Raw genomic sequence first — 16,295 nt, 5'->3', positions numbered from 1 at the left:
TTTTCCCAAGAGGTTTTCCTTTGCTAACCCCAGCTGACATGAGCTGTTATGTTAGCCTAGCAGTGCGGATATGTCAGACACACAGGTCAAACAAATAATGAGTGGGAACTTAAACCTAACTCTGGCTTGACTTTTCTCTGTAGTGCCTTAACCTGCACCTAATCACTCCCCAAAGGGAAATATGCCCTTTGACCTTTTGCCAGGCATAACCTGTACTTTCCTATAGAGTATCTTAAAAACTGAAGATACTCTCTGATTAGACTGTAAGATCTGGAATTCATGTCAAACTTTTCCGTCAGTTCACATTGAAGACAACAAAACAACAAAGAAAGGGAACTCATAATCTTGTTTAGATTGATGACAATAATTGAAACATAATGATGAATGCAGTGTTATTCTTTAAAATAAGCTTTGTGCAGGTCATTGGAGCTCTACTCCCTTAAGGAGGAGTGAATTACCTCAGTTCTGTGTACTTATTAGACCCAAACCACTTTCACAAGCATACAATTCACAGCCCCTCCTCCTGTTTGTCCCCTTCCAATGTAGAATCAGTTAAACGTCAACTCAGCATAGCATCTGGTGCAGCTGTTCTCCCTGCACCTTGTGTGTGTGTGTGTGTGTGTGTGTGTGTGTGTGTGTGTGTGTGTGTGTGTGTGTGTGTGTGTGTGTGTGTGTGTGTGTGTGTGTGTGTGTGTGTGTGTGTGTGTGTGTGTGTGTCTGTGTGTCTGTGTGTCTGTGTGTCTGTGTCTGTGTGTGTGTTAGATTAACATGTGGATTAGATTAGAGCGACTGGCCTCGCAGTAAGTGTGAGGTTAATGTCTAACCTGTCAGAGCAGCGCTCCAACCACCCCATCTCCCCCATCCTCTCCTCCATAATTTTCAATCTCTCACATCTATAGATTTGACCTCTTACTCTCTCATTTAAAAGTCCTCTATCTTCCTCCTCATCACTCTCTCCTTCGTCCAGTTCCTCTCATTCCTCTGGCAACAATGAGGCCTCATATATTAGTTCAGCTTTTATGGATTCTTTCCCCTTCGGCCTTTGCTTGCTTGTAAAGACAGGGAAGATATATCCTCCCCTCTCCCTCATCAGAACTCTGTCATCAATGTTTCTTCTTTCCATCTTTTCTTCTCACTCCACTGTTCTAATTTTGTACAATTGTAGTCCTTCGCAGCTTTAATTTGTGCCAAAGCAATTATGGGTTGAACAGGATGAGAATGTCTCATTCATTTTGTGTGTTAATTGAACCTCCAGCTTTTACATGAATAATAAATGATGAAGGCCCCAACTTTTCCCAAGTATTTTGAGATCTTTGCATACAAGCCAAGCTACTTTAGAGACGTGGTAGTTAAAGGATTGGCCAATATGTCTTTATCTCTCCTCTTCCTGTTCCCTTTATTGCACTAACACTTTTTTTTTGCTTTTTCTAGGTGCACAGTAACAACCGCCACACCCAGGGTGTGCGGGTCTTCAGCAAGGTAGAGTGTCTTTTTAAACCGAGCATCCTCCAGCCCTGGTCCTCTCCTACCCTGACTCTTCCTGTGCCTCTCGAGGATCTAAAGGACCCCTCCTCACGACCCATCTCCCTCCCTCTGGGTGCCCGGCCAGCTCAGATCCTCCGCTGTAAATTCTTCTTTGCTGATCGATGGCTGCTCATCAGCGAGATATCATTCCTCTCTGGTACGAAGCAGTGTTCGAGTTACATAGTTTTTTTTTTTTTAATGATCCAACATGCAGTATGTCTTCCTGTAGTATCCTAGGAACTGTGTCTGGCACCGTCCTGGAGGTCAAGGAGAGATTTGGCTTTGTCAAAACAAAAGCTAAATTTTCATAGCATCAACAAGAAAAGAGATACAGTAGCTGGTGTGTGTGTGCATCTGTGTGTGTGTGTGTGTGTGTGTGTGTGTGTGTGTGTGTGTGTGTGTGTGTGTGTGTGTGTGTGTGTGTGTGTCTGTGTGTGTGTGTGTGTGTGTGTGTCTGTGTCTGTGTCTGTGTGTCTGTGTCTGTGTCTGTGTGTCTGTGTGTGTGTGTGTCTGTGTGTGTGTAAGAGCAGGTGATGATGTCTGGTGTGGATGTTAGTCTGATCCAAATCTTTAAATACTAAAAGTATAAATTAAGAGAAGTGAAATCTAGTAAGCTTATTTTGTTTGTAGACTGTGACAGATTCAAAATGAACTTTTTGTCCTTGTTGTGTGCTTTTAATTGGTTTAAGGTATCAGCATATTTTACAGTCAAGGACCATTTGCCATCTCTGGCGTGGATTCAGCAGAAAAATAATGCTGTTGTCTTCAAAACACAGTTTGGGGAGCAAATATTTTTAAAAGGGAACGCAGCCAAAAGGTTGAACTCAGCATTTTAGAAGGAAGCAGGCCTATTGTGAATGCAGACGCTGCATCAGTTGTTCTTAACGTTCTCCTGATTAATTAAGAGTTTGATCAGGATGGAAACTAGACCCCCCCCCCCAATCTCTCGTTTACCTTCTGTTTTGGTCCATTAAAAGGCTGAAATCGACCCACACAGCAGGTAGACAGGGGTTTTGATATGTTCCTTGAAGATGGGATTTCTGCTTATCTGATTGAAAGTCAGATAAAGGACTCCTCTGCTGCTCTCCTACTGAGATTGCTTTAACTAATTAAACTGTCCCCTCTACTCAAATACCCTGTCAGGTGTAGCGTGACAAGAATCAGAGAAGTGTTCGATAATCCTATCAGACTTAGGTGGCTGAAATGTCTCGTGTTGAGTGGTCTGGCATTTTGACTCCTGCCAGACTCGAGCTTCGGAGCACGGCATGCTTCAAGGTCCTGTCATTGGCTGCGAACTAGAGTACTCACCATCAAAACTACCAAATATTCCAGTCTGATATCTTTAAATGATTCAGACCTTACTTGCATTTAGTGCTCAGGTAACATGACATGTTTTTTATGCCACACCTATACCAACTCGGCTTCTAACTTCTCCAAGTAAAAGATCAGCTCACTTTGAGTCTCAAATTGAAGAGCAAAGGTTAGTTGGCCACTTAACAGTAACCGTTTGTCATTACACAATCACTCAGATTAGTCAATAAGGAATGGATCCGTTCCCAGTCAAAAACAACATAATTAACATAATCTCCTGAGATGAATACTGTTTCTCTGGAAACACAACCAGCTGTAACCACAACCACTGTTGCCCAACAAACCAAGACATCCAGACTGCGTGTGTTGCCATATGGAAACCTCACTAAACATATAAAACATGATTCATTTTCATTAAATTGTCTCTTCCTCTCCTGATGCAGAGTCTTTCGAGGAGGATGCCTCAGAGATGGATTCATTTCCTTCTAATCGTCCCAAGATTCCTACCACCACTTCCCCTTCGCCCACTCCTCTCAACCACACCTCCTCTTCTCCCACATCGGGTCGCAGCTCCTCCAACACCACTGTCGGCCCATCTGGTGAGTCCTCTTCATCATTATCCCCCCTTCTCTTCCCTCCCTCAGGTTTACTTGTATTTTCTATCTTTCTTTCCATCAAACATCCTTCCTCAGGTTTCCCTCTTTCCTCACCCACCATACTGCTTCATCTACTTCCCCTCCTGCTCTCTCTTAATTCCCCTGATCTCTCCCTCATCACCTCTCAGCTCTGCACCCGTCTCTACCCCTCCAGTTGTGATGAGTGTGAGCATGTTGGCAGTGTGTCTAAGCCGTGTGTCTAAAGCAGAGCCAAAGGCAGGCGGTGCCAAAGCAGGTCCATGTCTGACTAGCATCCCTCTTTATCACAAGCTCTGAAATCTTTTGGGCATTGCGCCAGCATTTACTAAACCTCAAGTTGACGCTGAGTGTTCATTTTGAAGATTTAATTGTACATAAAGGGCAGGAGAGATAATTAAAAGTCAAGTTTTTCTAATAAGTTATAGTCAGGTTCTTGGTGTGAACCCTAAGAGATTTCCTTCAAATGAATTAAAAGTCAGCCAGAATCCTGTTATCCATGATTTCCTTTCTTCATCCCCCTCTTCTGAGTCTTCCTCCCTGCTTCTCTTCTCACACATTCCTCCTTTGTCCATCCCTCACTTCTCTAGAACCCCTCACCTCAACCCCATCCTTCATGACGGACACCACCGATAACTGGACGCTGTCAGGTGAGAGAGAAAGAAAAAAAAGAATGAGAGGATGAACAAGGGGTAGGAGCTTGTAGCATCCACTCTGGCCTTCCTCCAACATCTTAAAAGTGTCCCACTGCTGAGTATGAAGTACAATGGAGGAGGAGGAGGGATTACAGGGGAAGGCTTTGGCACTGTGCTCTGTCCCCTGGGTTCTAAGAAATACAGCTGTATGGAGAACACTAACTGAGATATAGTGCCTCATATATATGTACAATAACAGCTCACTTCCTGCGGTCTTACAAGCTGCATGTTTTTTTTCTGGGTCTCTGTTCTACACATTTGAACAATAACAGGCCTTTTAAAAAGCTGGAAACGGTTTACTGTGGCGTGTTTGCTGCTTTGTCCTTGTTACTGGCTGCGGTTGGACAGCTTTGTTTGGGTTTATTTATTACCCGCATGGTGTTGAGCCGAAAGAGAGAGGGAGCGAGAAAGCAGCTTGTTTTCTGTTATAACAATAGTGTGTGTAAATCTTTGGTTTGCAGATGTGTGTTTGTGTGTTACCATACATGAAAGCATCATGTATGTGTGTCTGTTTTTGATCTTTTTAACTGAGCTATTTGTTCCGTACCATCACTGTAGTGGTTTGAGTTTGTTTATGAGTGAAATTCACACCGAATTATACTAAGGAAACCTAACAGAGTATCCTCCCTCAGTCAAATAACAGACTGCTTTTAATCTTCAAGGGAGTAAAAATAACAGTGGTATTAAGATTAACAGTTCGCTACAAAGCTGTCGAGAAGATAACAGTGTTCACATTGTGTTCTCAAAGCAGCAGGCACTGAGAAGCCCTGTGGTATGAGTGGGCATTCTGGATACATGCTCTCACAGACTATCATCATCAGATGTTCAATAAGCCTGATGAAACTATGCTGGTGTGTTTGACCCCACAGCAAGAGCGTGACTGTGCTGGAAGGGCCAAAAGCTCTCAGAGTGAACGGTGCATTAGATCATGCCTGCAGGTGACCTCACACGGAAAGTGATCCACATGGACGTGGAACCAACAAACAACAACCGGGGTCACAAAAACAACCGTGTTTATTTTTATTTTTTTTAACGTTTTTATTAGACTCAGCCAACATCACAAAACAACAATGCAGCCATCAGACTCAGAGACAAAAAAAACAAACAAGATTTTTGAAAACACCTAGTCCATAGTCCGAAAGTAGAGATGAATGAATGAATGAATAAATAAATAAATAAATAAATAAATAAATAAATAAATAGTACACAATTAAAAATAAGTAAATACAAACATACAAAATAATAATAGTATTAAGATTGTAATGATTGACACAAAAATAAAACATAGTGATAATAATAACAACAATATAAATACTTGTATAAATAGTAATTAGGATAATAATAATAATCATTATTATAATAATAATAATAATAATAATAATAATAATAACAGTAATAATAATAATAAAAATAAAAATATGCTCACAGTAAACTTCAAAGAAAATAAGTAAATAAAAGAAAACAATAATAATTATTTGTATCACAAATCAGCCCATCAGAGAATTAGCCAAAAAGAAAGGAAGCAACAGGCGCCCACCTTATCTGGTAAATATCAGTTTTTAACTGTAATCTCGCAGTTATACTCTCCATATAACAAATGTCCTTCAACTTGTTCTTCCACTGCGTGACTGGTGGGGGCTGTGGCTTTAACCAGGAGATTGTGATGACTTTCTTTGCAACTAGAAGCAGGACCCTCAGCAGAGCTGGATGGCCACTGTACTCCTCATCCCCTGCTCATATTCCAACCATGTTACTAATGCAAACATCTAACATTTCCTTATGTTTTTTTCTTGCTCTAGATCCAGAATTTTCTGCAAAGACACCGAGGGCGGGGCTTCCAGTGGCCAAGGATGACAGCAGTAATACTGCGATTCTGATTGGCTGCCTTGTTGGCATCATTCTTCTGCTGCTGGCTGTGATAGCGGTCATTTTGTGGAGACAGTACTGGAAAAAGATACTTGGCAAAGTAAGTGAAAATTGAGGCAACATGTAGTGTTGTAGTTTAATAATTAAGGAAGTCACTGTGATGTGCAGTTTGGTTGTAGCTGGACTTTATCTGCAGGTTTGTTGCGTTAATGTTTAGCAGGCTTGAAGGGTCATTTCACAGGCGTTTTTTAAATTATTTTCCCCTTGTGGTATCTGGCAAAGCAGTCTTAGTTTTATAAGCAAACATTCATCCCTGAGCTCTCCGTCACACTACCTAGAGCAATAAAGATTAATTAAAAAAACTCAACTAATTGCTTCTCTGTAGACAATGTCCTGATAACTCTGGACAACCATTGCTCTTACTGTTAGGAGGGTTCATTACTTTCCTCAGAATAAATAACGGTTTGCGAGAAAAAGATTTATTGGGCCTAAGCGTCCTTTTAACTGAGTTAAAATGATTGATAGCAGGCTGAGATAGCACCAGCCAGTTTTTGGCAGTGTACCCCTGAATCTCCATCTTGATGTTATATAGGAATCTTTTTACATTTACTTCTAATTGTTCAAAGATTAGAGGGCATTTTCACTGATCGATTGCCATCTGCTTAAGAGATTTAAATGACTGATGAATCTGTACACTTTAGGAGGTATACCTCGTTAGCATCAAGGCAGTGGAATATAACAATCCTGCCTGCATGAAGCAAGCTGAACATAATTTGAGAAGGCTCTGAGAGGTAGTTTCTGTTGCCTGTGAAATTTTTTGTGTTACACTGTGAGGTGCAAGTTCAAATATTGGACTTGCCTACCATCAATTATATACAGTATCTCACAAAAATGAGTACACCCCTCACATTTCTGCACATATTTAATTATATCTTTTCATGGCACAACACTGCATTAATGACACTTTGATACATTATAAAGTAGTCAGTGTACAACTTGTATAACAGTGTAAGTTTACTGTCCCCTCAAAATAAATCAACATACAGCCATTAATGTCTAAACCACCGTCAACAAAAGTGAGTACACCCCTAAGTGAAAATGTCTAAATTGGGCCCAAAGTGTCAATATTTTGTGGCCACCATTATTTTCCAACACTGCCTTAACCCTCATGGGCATGGAGTTCACCAGAGCTTCACAGGTTGCTACTGGAATCCTCTTCTACTCCTCCATGACGACATCAAGGAGCGGGTGGATGTTAGAGACCTTGCGCTCCTCCACCTTCTGTTTGAGGATGCCCCACGGATGCTCTATGGGGTTTAGGTCTGGAGACATGCTTGGCTACTCCATCACCTTTATCCTCAGCTTCTTTAGCAAGGCAGGGGGCATCTTGGGGGTGTGTTTGGGGTTGTTATCATGTTGGAATACCACCCTGCGGCCCAGTTCCCGAAGAGGGGGGGGATCATGCTCTGCTTCAGTACGTCACAGTACATGTTGGCATTCATGGTTCCCTTAATGCTCCCCAGTGCCGGCAGCACTCATGCAGACCCAGACCATGACACTCCCACCACCATGCTTGACTGTAGGCAAGACACACTTGTCTTTGTACTCCTCACCTGGTTGCCCCAACACACGCTTGACACCATCTGAACCAAATAAGTTTATCTCGATCTTGTTTGCGGGCTTTCTTGTGCTTCATCTTTAGAAGAAATGTGAGGGGTGTACGTACTCACTTTTGTGAGATACTGTACATGCATTAGACAAAGTATTAGATGAAGCTTAATCAATACATCTTTGGAACTGTTCTAACAACACAACTGAGGAAGATTGTAAATCTCATGAATGCAAAACTGAAGGCAGAGGCTGTATGTAACAAACTCATGATTTCATACCACCTAAATTCAACTACATCACCCTCTGCCCTCTCAGGCACAGGGAAGTCTTTCCAGTGATGAGCTGCGGGTCCACCTGTCTGTCCCCTCCGACAATGTGGTCATCAACAACACACATAGCTACTCCAGTCGTTATCAGCGAATCCACACATTCCCAGACGACCGTGACCACGACAGGGAGGGAGAAGGAGAGTACCAGGAGCCGAGCGTTCTGCTGCGGCCGAGGGATCAGAGGGACAGCACAGGTGAGTTATAAGCAGCCATTTAGGAGCACAACACAATGAAGGGAATGGCTAGAAATGATAGGATCCATTGTTTTTGCTGTAGCTGAGTGGTCCAATAAAAAAAAAAAACATGTAGTTTCATAGCGTGACAGAGAACATGCTTTCGTGCAGTAAAACAAACCACATGCTAAATACATGTTGGCAGAGATTGATTTATAGTCAGCCACACACGATTGGCATGGAGACAGTGGATAATGTAAAGCAGTGAAACTTCCATATGTACAGAATTTCATTTTCTTCAAACATGTATGTGGTTTGCACGGATTGCTTCATGTTTTTGTTCATGCTTTCGCAACCCTCGTTTGTTGATAGTACCAATAAGCCATCAGCGGGAGAAAAATGTGGCATGCATATCAAGCGAACACTGGTATTACGATGTATTTCACCACACCAAAGAAAAGTAAATCAAACCAAACACCCCACGAGGGATACTGCATCCAAAAAGATGCACGGCACAGAGGGGGCACAAAAGAGCTATTGTTCTAAGAAAAGGGAAGAAAGAGAAAAGAGGGAAGAGAAAAAGAGGAGTCGAGAAAGTAAAAGCATTCCTTCACTTGCATTGCACAACAGGGGATCTTGCATGTCGTTTTTACAAGGCGCCTGTGAGTTTGAAATAACACGTGTAACAGAAACATTATTTCATCCACTGGTTTTTGTTATGTTTGGTTGTGTTAACTCTGCCTGTTCTTGCTCTGCTCTTTTGTTCTCCATTTGTCAGTGCAACCCCTTTCCATGTATCATAATGCATATGCTAACATGCTAATGATTGTTGATGTTCTGTGTTTTTTTTTTGTTTGTGTACTTTGTGTCACGTGCAACCTGTGTCATCTATACCATGGTTCCTGCGTGTACCCCGCCTCCTCCTCCTGTGTTTGCGTGTTTGTTCGTGTTTATGCGTGCCAGCCTTGCTGTTAAAAAACAACCCAGCATATGACCTGCTCCTGTCAGATCACAGAAAAGGCGCAAGATCCCTGGTAGTCCCCGGCACCTCGCAGGCTCAGGAAAAGAGTCTCAATGTGCCCCAGGGTAAGAGACCTCAGACTGGGCCAATACATTCAGGAGAGGGCCCTTACCTCTCTACCTTACTACCTGTCTGTCTGTCTGTCTGTCTGTCTGTCTGTCTGTCTGTTTAGAGTCTGGTTTAGAGCAGATATGTCTCTGATTAGTCTGTTTTGCATGTTTTAACCTCCTTCATCCACCCTCTTACTCACATTATTAGTCACTCACTACTCAACATATCTTTGTTTGAAGTGATGGTTTGGTATTTTGGGGAATTGTGCAATATTTGAACTTATTCAGAGGATGACACACTCACATATGATTTTATTTAGTCCTACCAGCAGCATGTTTTCGTCGTCAAGACCACTGACTGTCGATGAGAAGTGGACATAGCCACTGTAACTTCACCCATTGGTTATTGTAGCACTGCAAGTTGGAATCCAACCTGGGCTGCCCACTTCAAGGCCTGTAGTCTACAACATTGGGCACGCAATTTAGCCACTAGGCCAAACCAGCACCCCTGGTGATTATAGTTTAACTACATGATGGTTAAGCAATGCTACATTCCTGTTTGGGTTCACAAGTTGCTGTTGTTGCAGCTTTTCAATCACAGGTACCTACACCCTAAAACATACCCTGTTTACCATCTACTTATCTCTAAGTGAGACCATAATTTACAAGTGATGATGGTGCAGTATTGAAGAAGACTTGAAACTAGCAACAGAGACGCAAACATCGCTTTAACAGTGTTTCCTGAGGCAATACATCAGGTGAGAAGTTTTCTCATGTGTCCATACAATTGAGCTAATTTTTTAAAAGCAGTGAATTCGCCCACGGCTGGTCATTGATTGCAGGTTTAAGGCTCTTGGGAATTTTCTTAACTTTTGATACCAAGAGGTGTGGACCAATTATTATTTAAAGCATATGGTCAACACTGAAATAATACTTTTTTCTAATACAGCCATCAGATCAAATGGTTCCGAGAGGATGTTTCGCTACTTGTGATTCCCTGATTTTTCCTATAGCTCTGTTATGATTTTTTAGTTTGGGGTGAAATCTTGCAGACTATTGGATTTACCATTAATTTTAATACACATATTAATGCCCCCCTCACTGCAATGCCTTTAAACGGTAATAACGTTTGTGACCTTCTGACATTTTCTTTAGCACCACATTCAAGTCAAAGTTTTAATTTGTCAGACACTTTGGTTTATGACCAAATACCTGAAAGACCCATGACATTTCCTGCAGTCTTGGCTGTACTTCATAGTTTGGTGCCAATTGGCAAATAGAAGCAGGCTGAAATGGGACCTTAAGGTGGTTTAAAGAGCTAGTAGCATGCCTGCAGACCTTTTATCTACCTGCCTGGTGTGGATATTTGTGGCATATTTTTCCAAACGGCAAAAATCTGAATAGTATCATCAAAATTCAGTATTCACATCATGGGCTGTGGCAGTGTGTGCACCGAAGCAGAATAGAAAGTTTCTTATCATCGTCATTATGATTGGAACAAAGGTAATATACTTAGTATTCCAAAGCCTCTCCACCCACAAGTTTTTGACTTATGTGGGCTGTCAGACCCTCATGAAAGCTGATAGTGTTGAATATTAAGCTGTTAAACCTTCATCAAATCAAAACTTTGAGAGGTTTTTTATCAGCAACTACGGCAATACGTTCTAATTTAGTTCGAAACCAAATAGATAAGCGCATACAATTTCCAAGAAAGACTTATTCTAAAAGAAAGTCCACTCATCCATCACAAGAAGTTCAGTTTTGTATATTCCTAGCGTTGATAACCTGCCATACAATCTAAAAGAGAACCAGGAACTGAGCAGAACAAAGTTGTTTGAGCACTGCATGCCAAATCCCCAGCATAAGAGTGTGACCAAGGTCTTTGCTTGTCCCCAGCCGGTAAATCAAAGCAGTGGATGATAAATGACCATTTATAAATCAGGGTATTAAGCCTGCTGAGAATTTTAAGCCTTGCTGAGAATTCACTCTTATGATTTGGCCTCTTCCCCATCTAATCAAGTTTTATTGTTTTGTCCTTTATTTTATTGTTTCAGACTCTATTTTTAGCCAACTCTCTCAGAGTTGATTTCTGTGCAGAGCCTGGAGGTTTTTCTATAGGTGTTCTACAAGGGTTTTCTGACTTCATGATAAAATAAATCCCCCAATGTCCAAACTTTCCCTTCAAAACAAGTCATCTGATTAGTTTTTTAATATGTGAAATCATCTGATTTATTCACCCGCAGTCTGTCTTAAAGCAAAACAAAGCTGTATATAATCACACTCTTCTTCTGTGAGAGTAATCTCTTCATTTCATCCACTCTGTCTGTCTCCCCCTCCTCTTCTTCCTCTCAGCTTGTGGTTTGGACTTGGATATGGAGAAAGGTTTCCCCCCAACACAAGAAGAGCCTCCTCCCTACCCTGGCTCCCCTCCTTACCCCTCCCTGTCTCCCCCCGTGTCTCCCCCGCTGCCTCCCAGCGTTCCTCACTACGCTGAGGCAGACATTGTGAGCCTGCAGGGTGTCAGCGGGAACAACACCTATGCAGTGCCTGCCTTGGCTTCCGCAAGCCCGGGGGCCGATGCCACCCCTCTTCCAGAGCTGCCACGCCAGTGTCTCATCTTTAAGGAGAAACTGGGGGAAGGACAGTTTGGAGAGGTGAGGAAAGATCTCCCTACAGTGAGAAATATTGGTGAGGGTGGACGGAAGCATGATAAAACAATGTTGTATTTCTGTCTGTTAAAGGTGCACCTGTGTGAAATTGAGAGCCCTCAGGACCTTCCCAACTTGGAGTTCCCCTTCAATGTGAGAAAAGGTCGCCCTCTGCTGGTGGCAGTGAAGATACTGCGCCCAGACGCTTCTAAGAATGCCAGGTCTGTAATTTCAGACACAGCTGAGCCTAGCTTTAGAGTGGTTCACAGCTTTTCTTTCCACGGTTACAGCTTGTTTTTATTGATGAATAGCAAAACAAAAATAATTAAGGAATGGCATCACATAACTTTTTAAAATACAAAAAAAAAAAGACTGCTTAAATGTCAGGCGCCTGTGCAGAGGTGGAGGCAGAGGACCCTGATGGAGCATCACTTGCCTGTGCAGAGGTGGAGGTAGCAAAAGGGGTCACAGACGGTCCAGGGATAGCAGCAGAAGGATTTAGATATTTTAAAAGTGCATCTGTGGAAGAAAGATGAGCATTTTTAAAACAGTGGGTATTTTACAAACAAAACAAAAAAACTGTTAACAGTTAATAATTGCACCTGAACTGCATTACAGCCTATAACATCATATCAGCAAAAATCATTATAGAGATTTATTTACCTTTCACTAGTTATTTTCTTCACACATGAATAACCTTTCCCGACTAAAAGTACAGTGGATGTAACGTTAATTCCTTCTGTTACTTAAGATGAAACACGGACGGACGCGACTATCATCCATCCATAACCAGCTAACATTACTGCAACAGATAAATAGTTGATAACTTTGTCACATTAGCTCTTCTTTTCTCCTTCTTCTCCCCTGGCCTCCTGAGGGCTTTGTTTTGTTTTTTTTTGACATAGCAGTTGTAAATAAACTTGATGGTAATCGGTAAAGTTTCACCCATGAATAGCTTGCCTGGCCTCCTCCTCCTTAACGAGCAGATAACGAGCAGGGAAAGTGCAGTAGTGATGTGATGAGTCGGGCAAGGGTCAAGGAGGGAGTAAAACAATAGAGCCTTTTTGATGCATTCATGTTTGCTTGATTTTTTTTGTAACACTGTTAATTAATACCATGAACATTATTTCAGATGAAATAATAGTTTGGTTTGACCCCCTCATACAGGCCAGAGTTTGTGTTTAAAGTCTACATGGAATAAACACATTTGAACAGTTTGAAAAGAAAGCATTGGAGTTTGTCTTAAGTTTTATATGAAATAAGAAGAGATTTTAAAAGGCTTGGTACTTGGCATACACACATTTGTTTCCATGACAAAGGAACAAATGTACTATCTTGGAGGAAGACTTCAGGATCATGAGTCTAGTGATCATAGACTGATACATGTATTAAATCTGACTGACTATCAGATGTGTTAGTTTTTATTAGGTTTGTTAAGAAATAATATTAGTAAACTTTATTTAGTATAGCACCTTTCACAGACATAGTCACAAAGTGCTTTACAGAGAATCAATGTCGACAAGACAATACAATGTGCAGTTAATAAGATAATAAAGAAAGCAGACAGAATGACATCAAATTAGGACGGAAGGTCGAAAGCCATAACAAACAAATGTGTCTTAAGCTGCTTTTTAAAACTCTCAGTCGAATCAGCACAGCGCACTTGGGGCGGAAGATTGTTCCAGAGAGATGGAGCAACATGCTTAAAGGCACGGTCACCCTTAGTTTTAAGTCTGACACGAGGCACAGCAAGCAGACCCTGGTCTGAGGATCTGAGGGGTCTACTGGGGATGTAAGGGTGGAGCAGGTCGGAGATATAAGAGGATGCTTGATGATGGATTGCTTTGTTTGTTAATGAGGATCTTAAACTGTATTCTGAATTTGATTGGCAGCCAGTGTAAGGAGAATAGGAGATTACTTTCTGTAAAGCTTTGTATTTGTAACCACCAATGAATAATTACATTCCTAACACATCATTTATTTGTAATGAACTACCTGACATTATTTACTTCCTTGCAGCAGCAAAGCAGAAATTGAAGCTCAGATTCAGTTCCCTAGACAAAAAAAACTCATCATTTCATTTCATCACCTTGTTTACTTTAGCTCTCCCCTTCTTTGCTTTGAGCAAGTAAAAACAGCTTGTGTGAACTGCAGTGCTAGGAGTGTCTGTCCACAGGTTTATATGGGAGGTTAGTGAGAGACGGAGCAGCACAAATATATTGACCAAAAACAAATCAATGAGGTGAAAAGCCACTCAGAGCTGCAGACCCTGGTGTTAAATCTTTAGGGCATCAGCAACCTTCGCACTCGGCTCAGTGGTTACATCAAAGAGACTGCTAAATGACAGGATATATTTTTACATTAGAGCCTAAGAAAGAAAATCAGACTCTTACTTTTTATGCTCATTTTGTTTTATCTTTTCTTTCTTCTTCTTTCATGACCTGATAGGAACGATTTTCTGAAAGAGGTTAAGATCCTGTCTCGCCTGAAGGACCCAAATATCATCCGTCTGCTGGGAGTGTGTGTGAGCAGTGATCCCCTCTGCATGGTCACTGAGTACATGGAGTGTGGAGACTTGAACCAGTATCTGTCTCACAGAGTGCTTCTGGACAAAACAGGGCCTTCACACAACACTCCAACCATCAGGTGAAGCCCGAAGAACACAATGAAAACAGATCATGCAGTCACATTTTTGTTATTCATTATGAACTGAAACCTTATCTTCTCCATCTCTCAACTTTCTCCTTCAGTTACCCAGCCCTTATCGCCATGGCCAGCCAGATTGCGTCAGGTATGAAGTTCCTGTCCTCCCTAAACTTTGTGCACCGGGATCTGGCCACCCGTAACTGTCTGGTCGGGGGTGAAAAGGGTGAGAGTGGAGAGGATCGGGGTGGTGAGCGTCACATCAAGATAGCTGACTTTGGCATGAGCAGGAACCTGTATGCTGGAGATTACTACAGGATCCAGGGCAGAGCTGTGCTGCCAATACGCTGGATGGCCTGGGAGTGTATACTCATGGTGAGAAGACAGACTTTATGTGTGTTTACATCTTGTGGGAGGGTTGGATATTATACACTGATCAGAATCAACTTTTAGTGTATTAACAGGGTTCCCACGCATCCTGGAAAACCTGGAAAACAGTTGACCAGTTTTCCAGCACTGGAAAACACCTGGAAAATGGGAGAAAAAGTTAAATGTCTTGGAAAAACACGTATTGTCTAGGAAAATTATTCCAACATGACTGCGTGCGACCTGACATGATTAAAAAAACACATCCCCATTCATTGGAAGCTGAGTGCATTCACAGAAAATGGGGGTATATTGTTTATGTTTTATGGTAAATTAACTTTGTGGAGTGCTCTTTTTGATTCAAAGAGTCTTATATTTAAGTTAAAGAGTGACCAACAGAGTCAGGCAGAGAAATTGGGGGTCTGTGCCTCACAACTTTCCCTGCAGGCTTAGAGCTCAATTACGGTACTGTAGATAGGAGGAGTGCAAACTCAACAAACGGAACAAAAAGAACGACCCAGCTGCACAGAAACTGCACGTTGTAGACATCACTGATCACAATAGACATTGCCTCGCAGGAAAAAAGTTTAAACTTCCTCTGAGAGAGTTCAAAACTTCACTGAAAATGTCCTGGAAAATGATCTCTGGAAAAAGTGGGAACCCTGATTAAGCTTAGTGCTCAACTGACTTTTCTCACCATATTCAATTTTTCAAGATGGCAAAAAGTTCCTCTGATTCGTTCATGTGATCAAGCAAACTCGTTTCCTAAGCAATCTGTGGCAGTCAGTCGGTGTCTTTGTGTGGCAGGAAATACCGCTTTTGTGTTCACAGACATTCAATCCTGGGGAAAATGTGTTTAACCCCTTCTGCTCCTTTTGATAAAAAGAGAGATTAGCTGTTGCAGTGTTTGCAAAGGTCTCTACAGTTTAGAAATGTTAAAGGTAACTGAAAAGCTTTTCATGAGATGTGGAACGATAGTGTGAAAGAGTGAACCAAAGATCAATTTGAGTTTTCTGCACAGGAAAGAAAACAAGGTTGAATGACTAATAATGATGTCATCATGAAATCTAGTAAACATGTCATCCCAGTGCAACAATTTAGTGATCCTGTCATAATGATCCTCATAATTTATATGATACTGATGTTAAGTACGGTGCTGAGGATGATGTTGATTATTTGTGTGTTTTTGTGTTACCCAGGGGAAGTTTACCACAGCCAGTGACGTGTGGGCGTTTGGGGTCACTCTGTGGGAGATGCTGAGCGTTTGTCAGGAGCAGCCGTACTCCAACCTCACAGATGAACAAGTTATTGACAACGCAGGGGAGTTCTTCAGAGACCAGGGCAGACAGGTACAACACAAACAAGAGTATAATGTTGAGGGGTTGCATTTTGATTATTTGAGTTCCTCATATGACCTTAAAAAGCT

The 16,295-nt window shown here is 41.7% G+C and overlaps 1 protein-coding gene across 4 annotated transcripts in view; it reads left to right on the top strand.

Moving 5' to 3' along the window:
* Nucleotides 1-16,295, top strand: part of ddr1 (discoidin domain receptor tyrosine kinase 1) — a 54,837-nt gene that overhangs the window by 36,422 nt on the left and 2,120 nt on the right. The window contains exons 9-19 of one of the 4 annotated variants that reach the window (XM_034697215.1): nucleotides 1,432-1,681; nucleotides 3,279-3,434; nucleotides 4,058-4,117; nucleotides 5,962-6,128; nucleotides 7,955-8,162; nucleotides 9,105-9,227; nucleotides 11,565-11,866; nucleotides 11,954-12,081; nucleotides 14,309-14,506; nucleotides 14,611-14,878; nucleotides 16,069-16,218. In XM_034697215.1, coding sequence (XP_034553106.1) covers nucleotides 1,432-1,681; nucleotides 3,279-3,434; nucleotides 4,058-4,117; nucleotides 5,962-6,128; nucleotides 7,955-8,162; nucleotides 9,105-9,227; nucleotides 11,565-11,866; nucleotides 11,954-12,081; nucleotides 14,309-14,506; nucleotides 14,611-14,878; nucleotides 16,069-16,218 — 2,010 coding nt within the window. The remainder of the gene's footprint in view (nucleotides 1-1,431; nucleotides 1,682-3,278; nucleotides 3,435-4,057; nucleotides 4,118-5,961; nucleotides 6,129-7,954; nucleotides 8,163-9,104; nucleotides 9,228-11,564; nucleotides 11,867-11,953; nucleotides 12,082-14,308; nucleotides 14,507-14,610; nucleotides 14,879-16,068; nucleotides 16,219-16,295) is intronic. The other 3 variants (XM_034697216.1, XM_034697217.1, XM_034697218.1) reach the window with 3 other exon arrangements.

This window comes from Notolabrus celidotus, chromosome 12, assembly GCF_009762535.1.
Source record: "Notolabrus celidotus isolate fNotCel1 chromosome 12, fNotCel1.pri, whole genome shotgun sequence".
Taxonomy (NCBI): Eukaryota; Metazoa; Chordata; class Actinopteri; order Labriformes; family Labridae; genus Notolabrus; species Notolabrus celidotus.
This window is presented reverse-complemented; position numbering and strand designations above follow the sequence as displayed.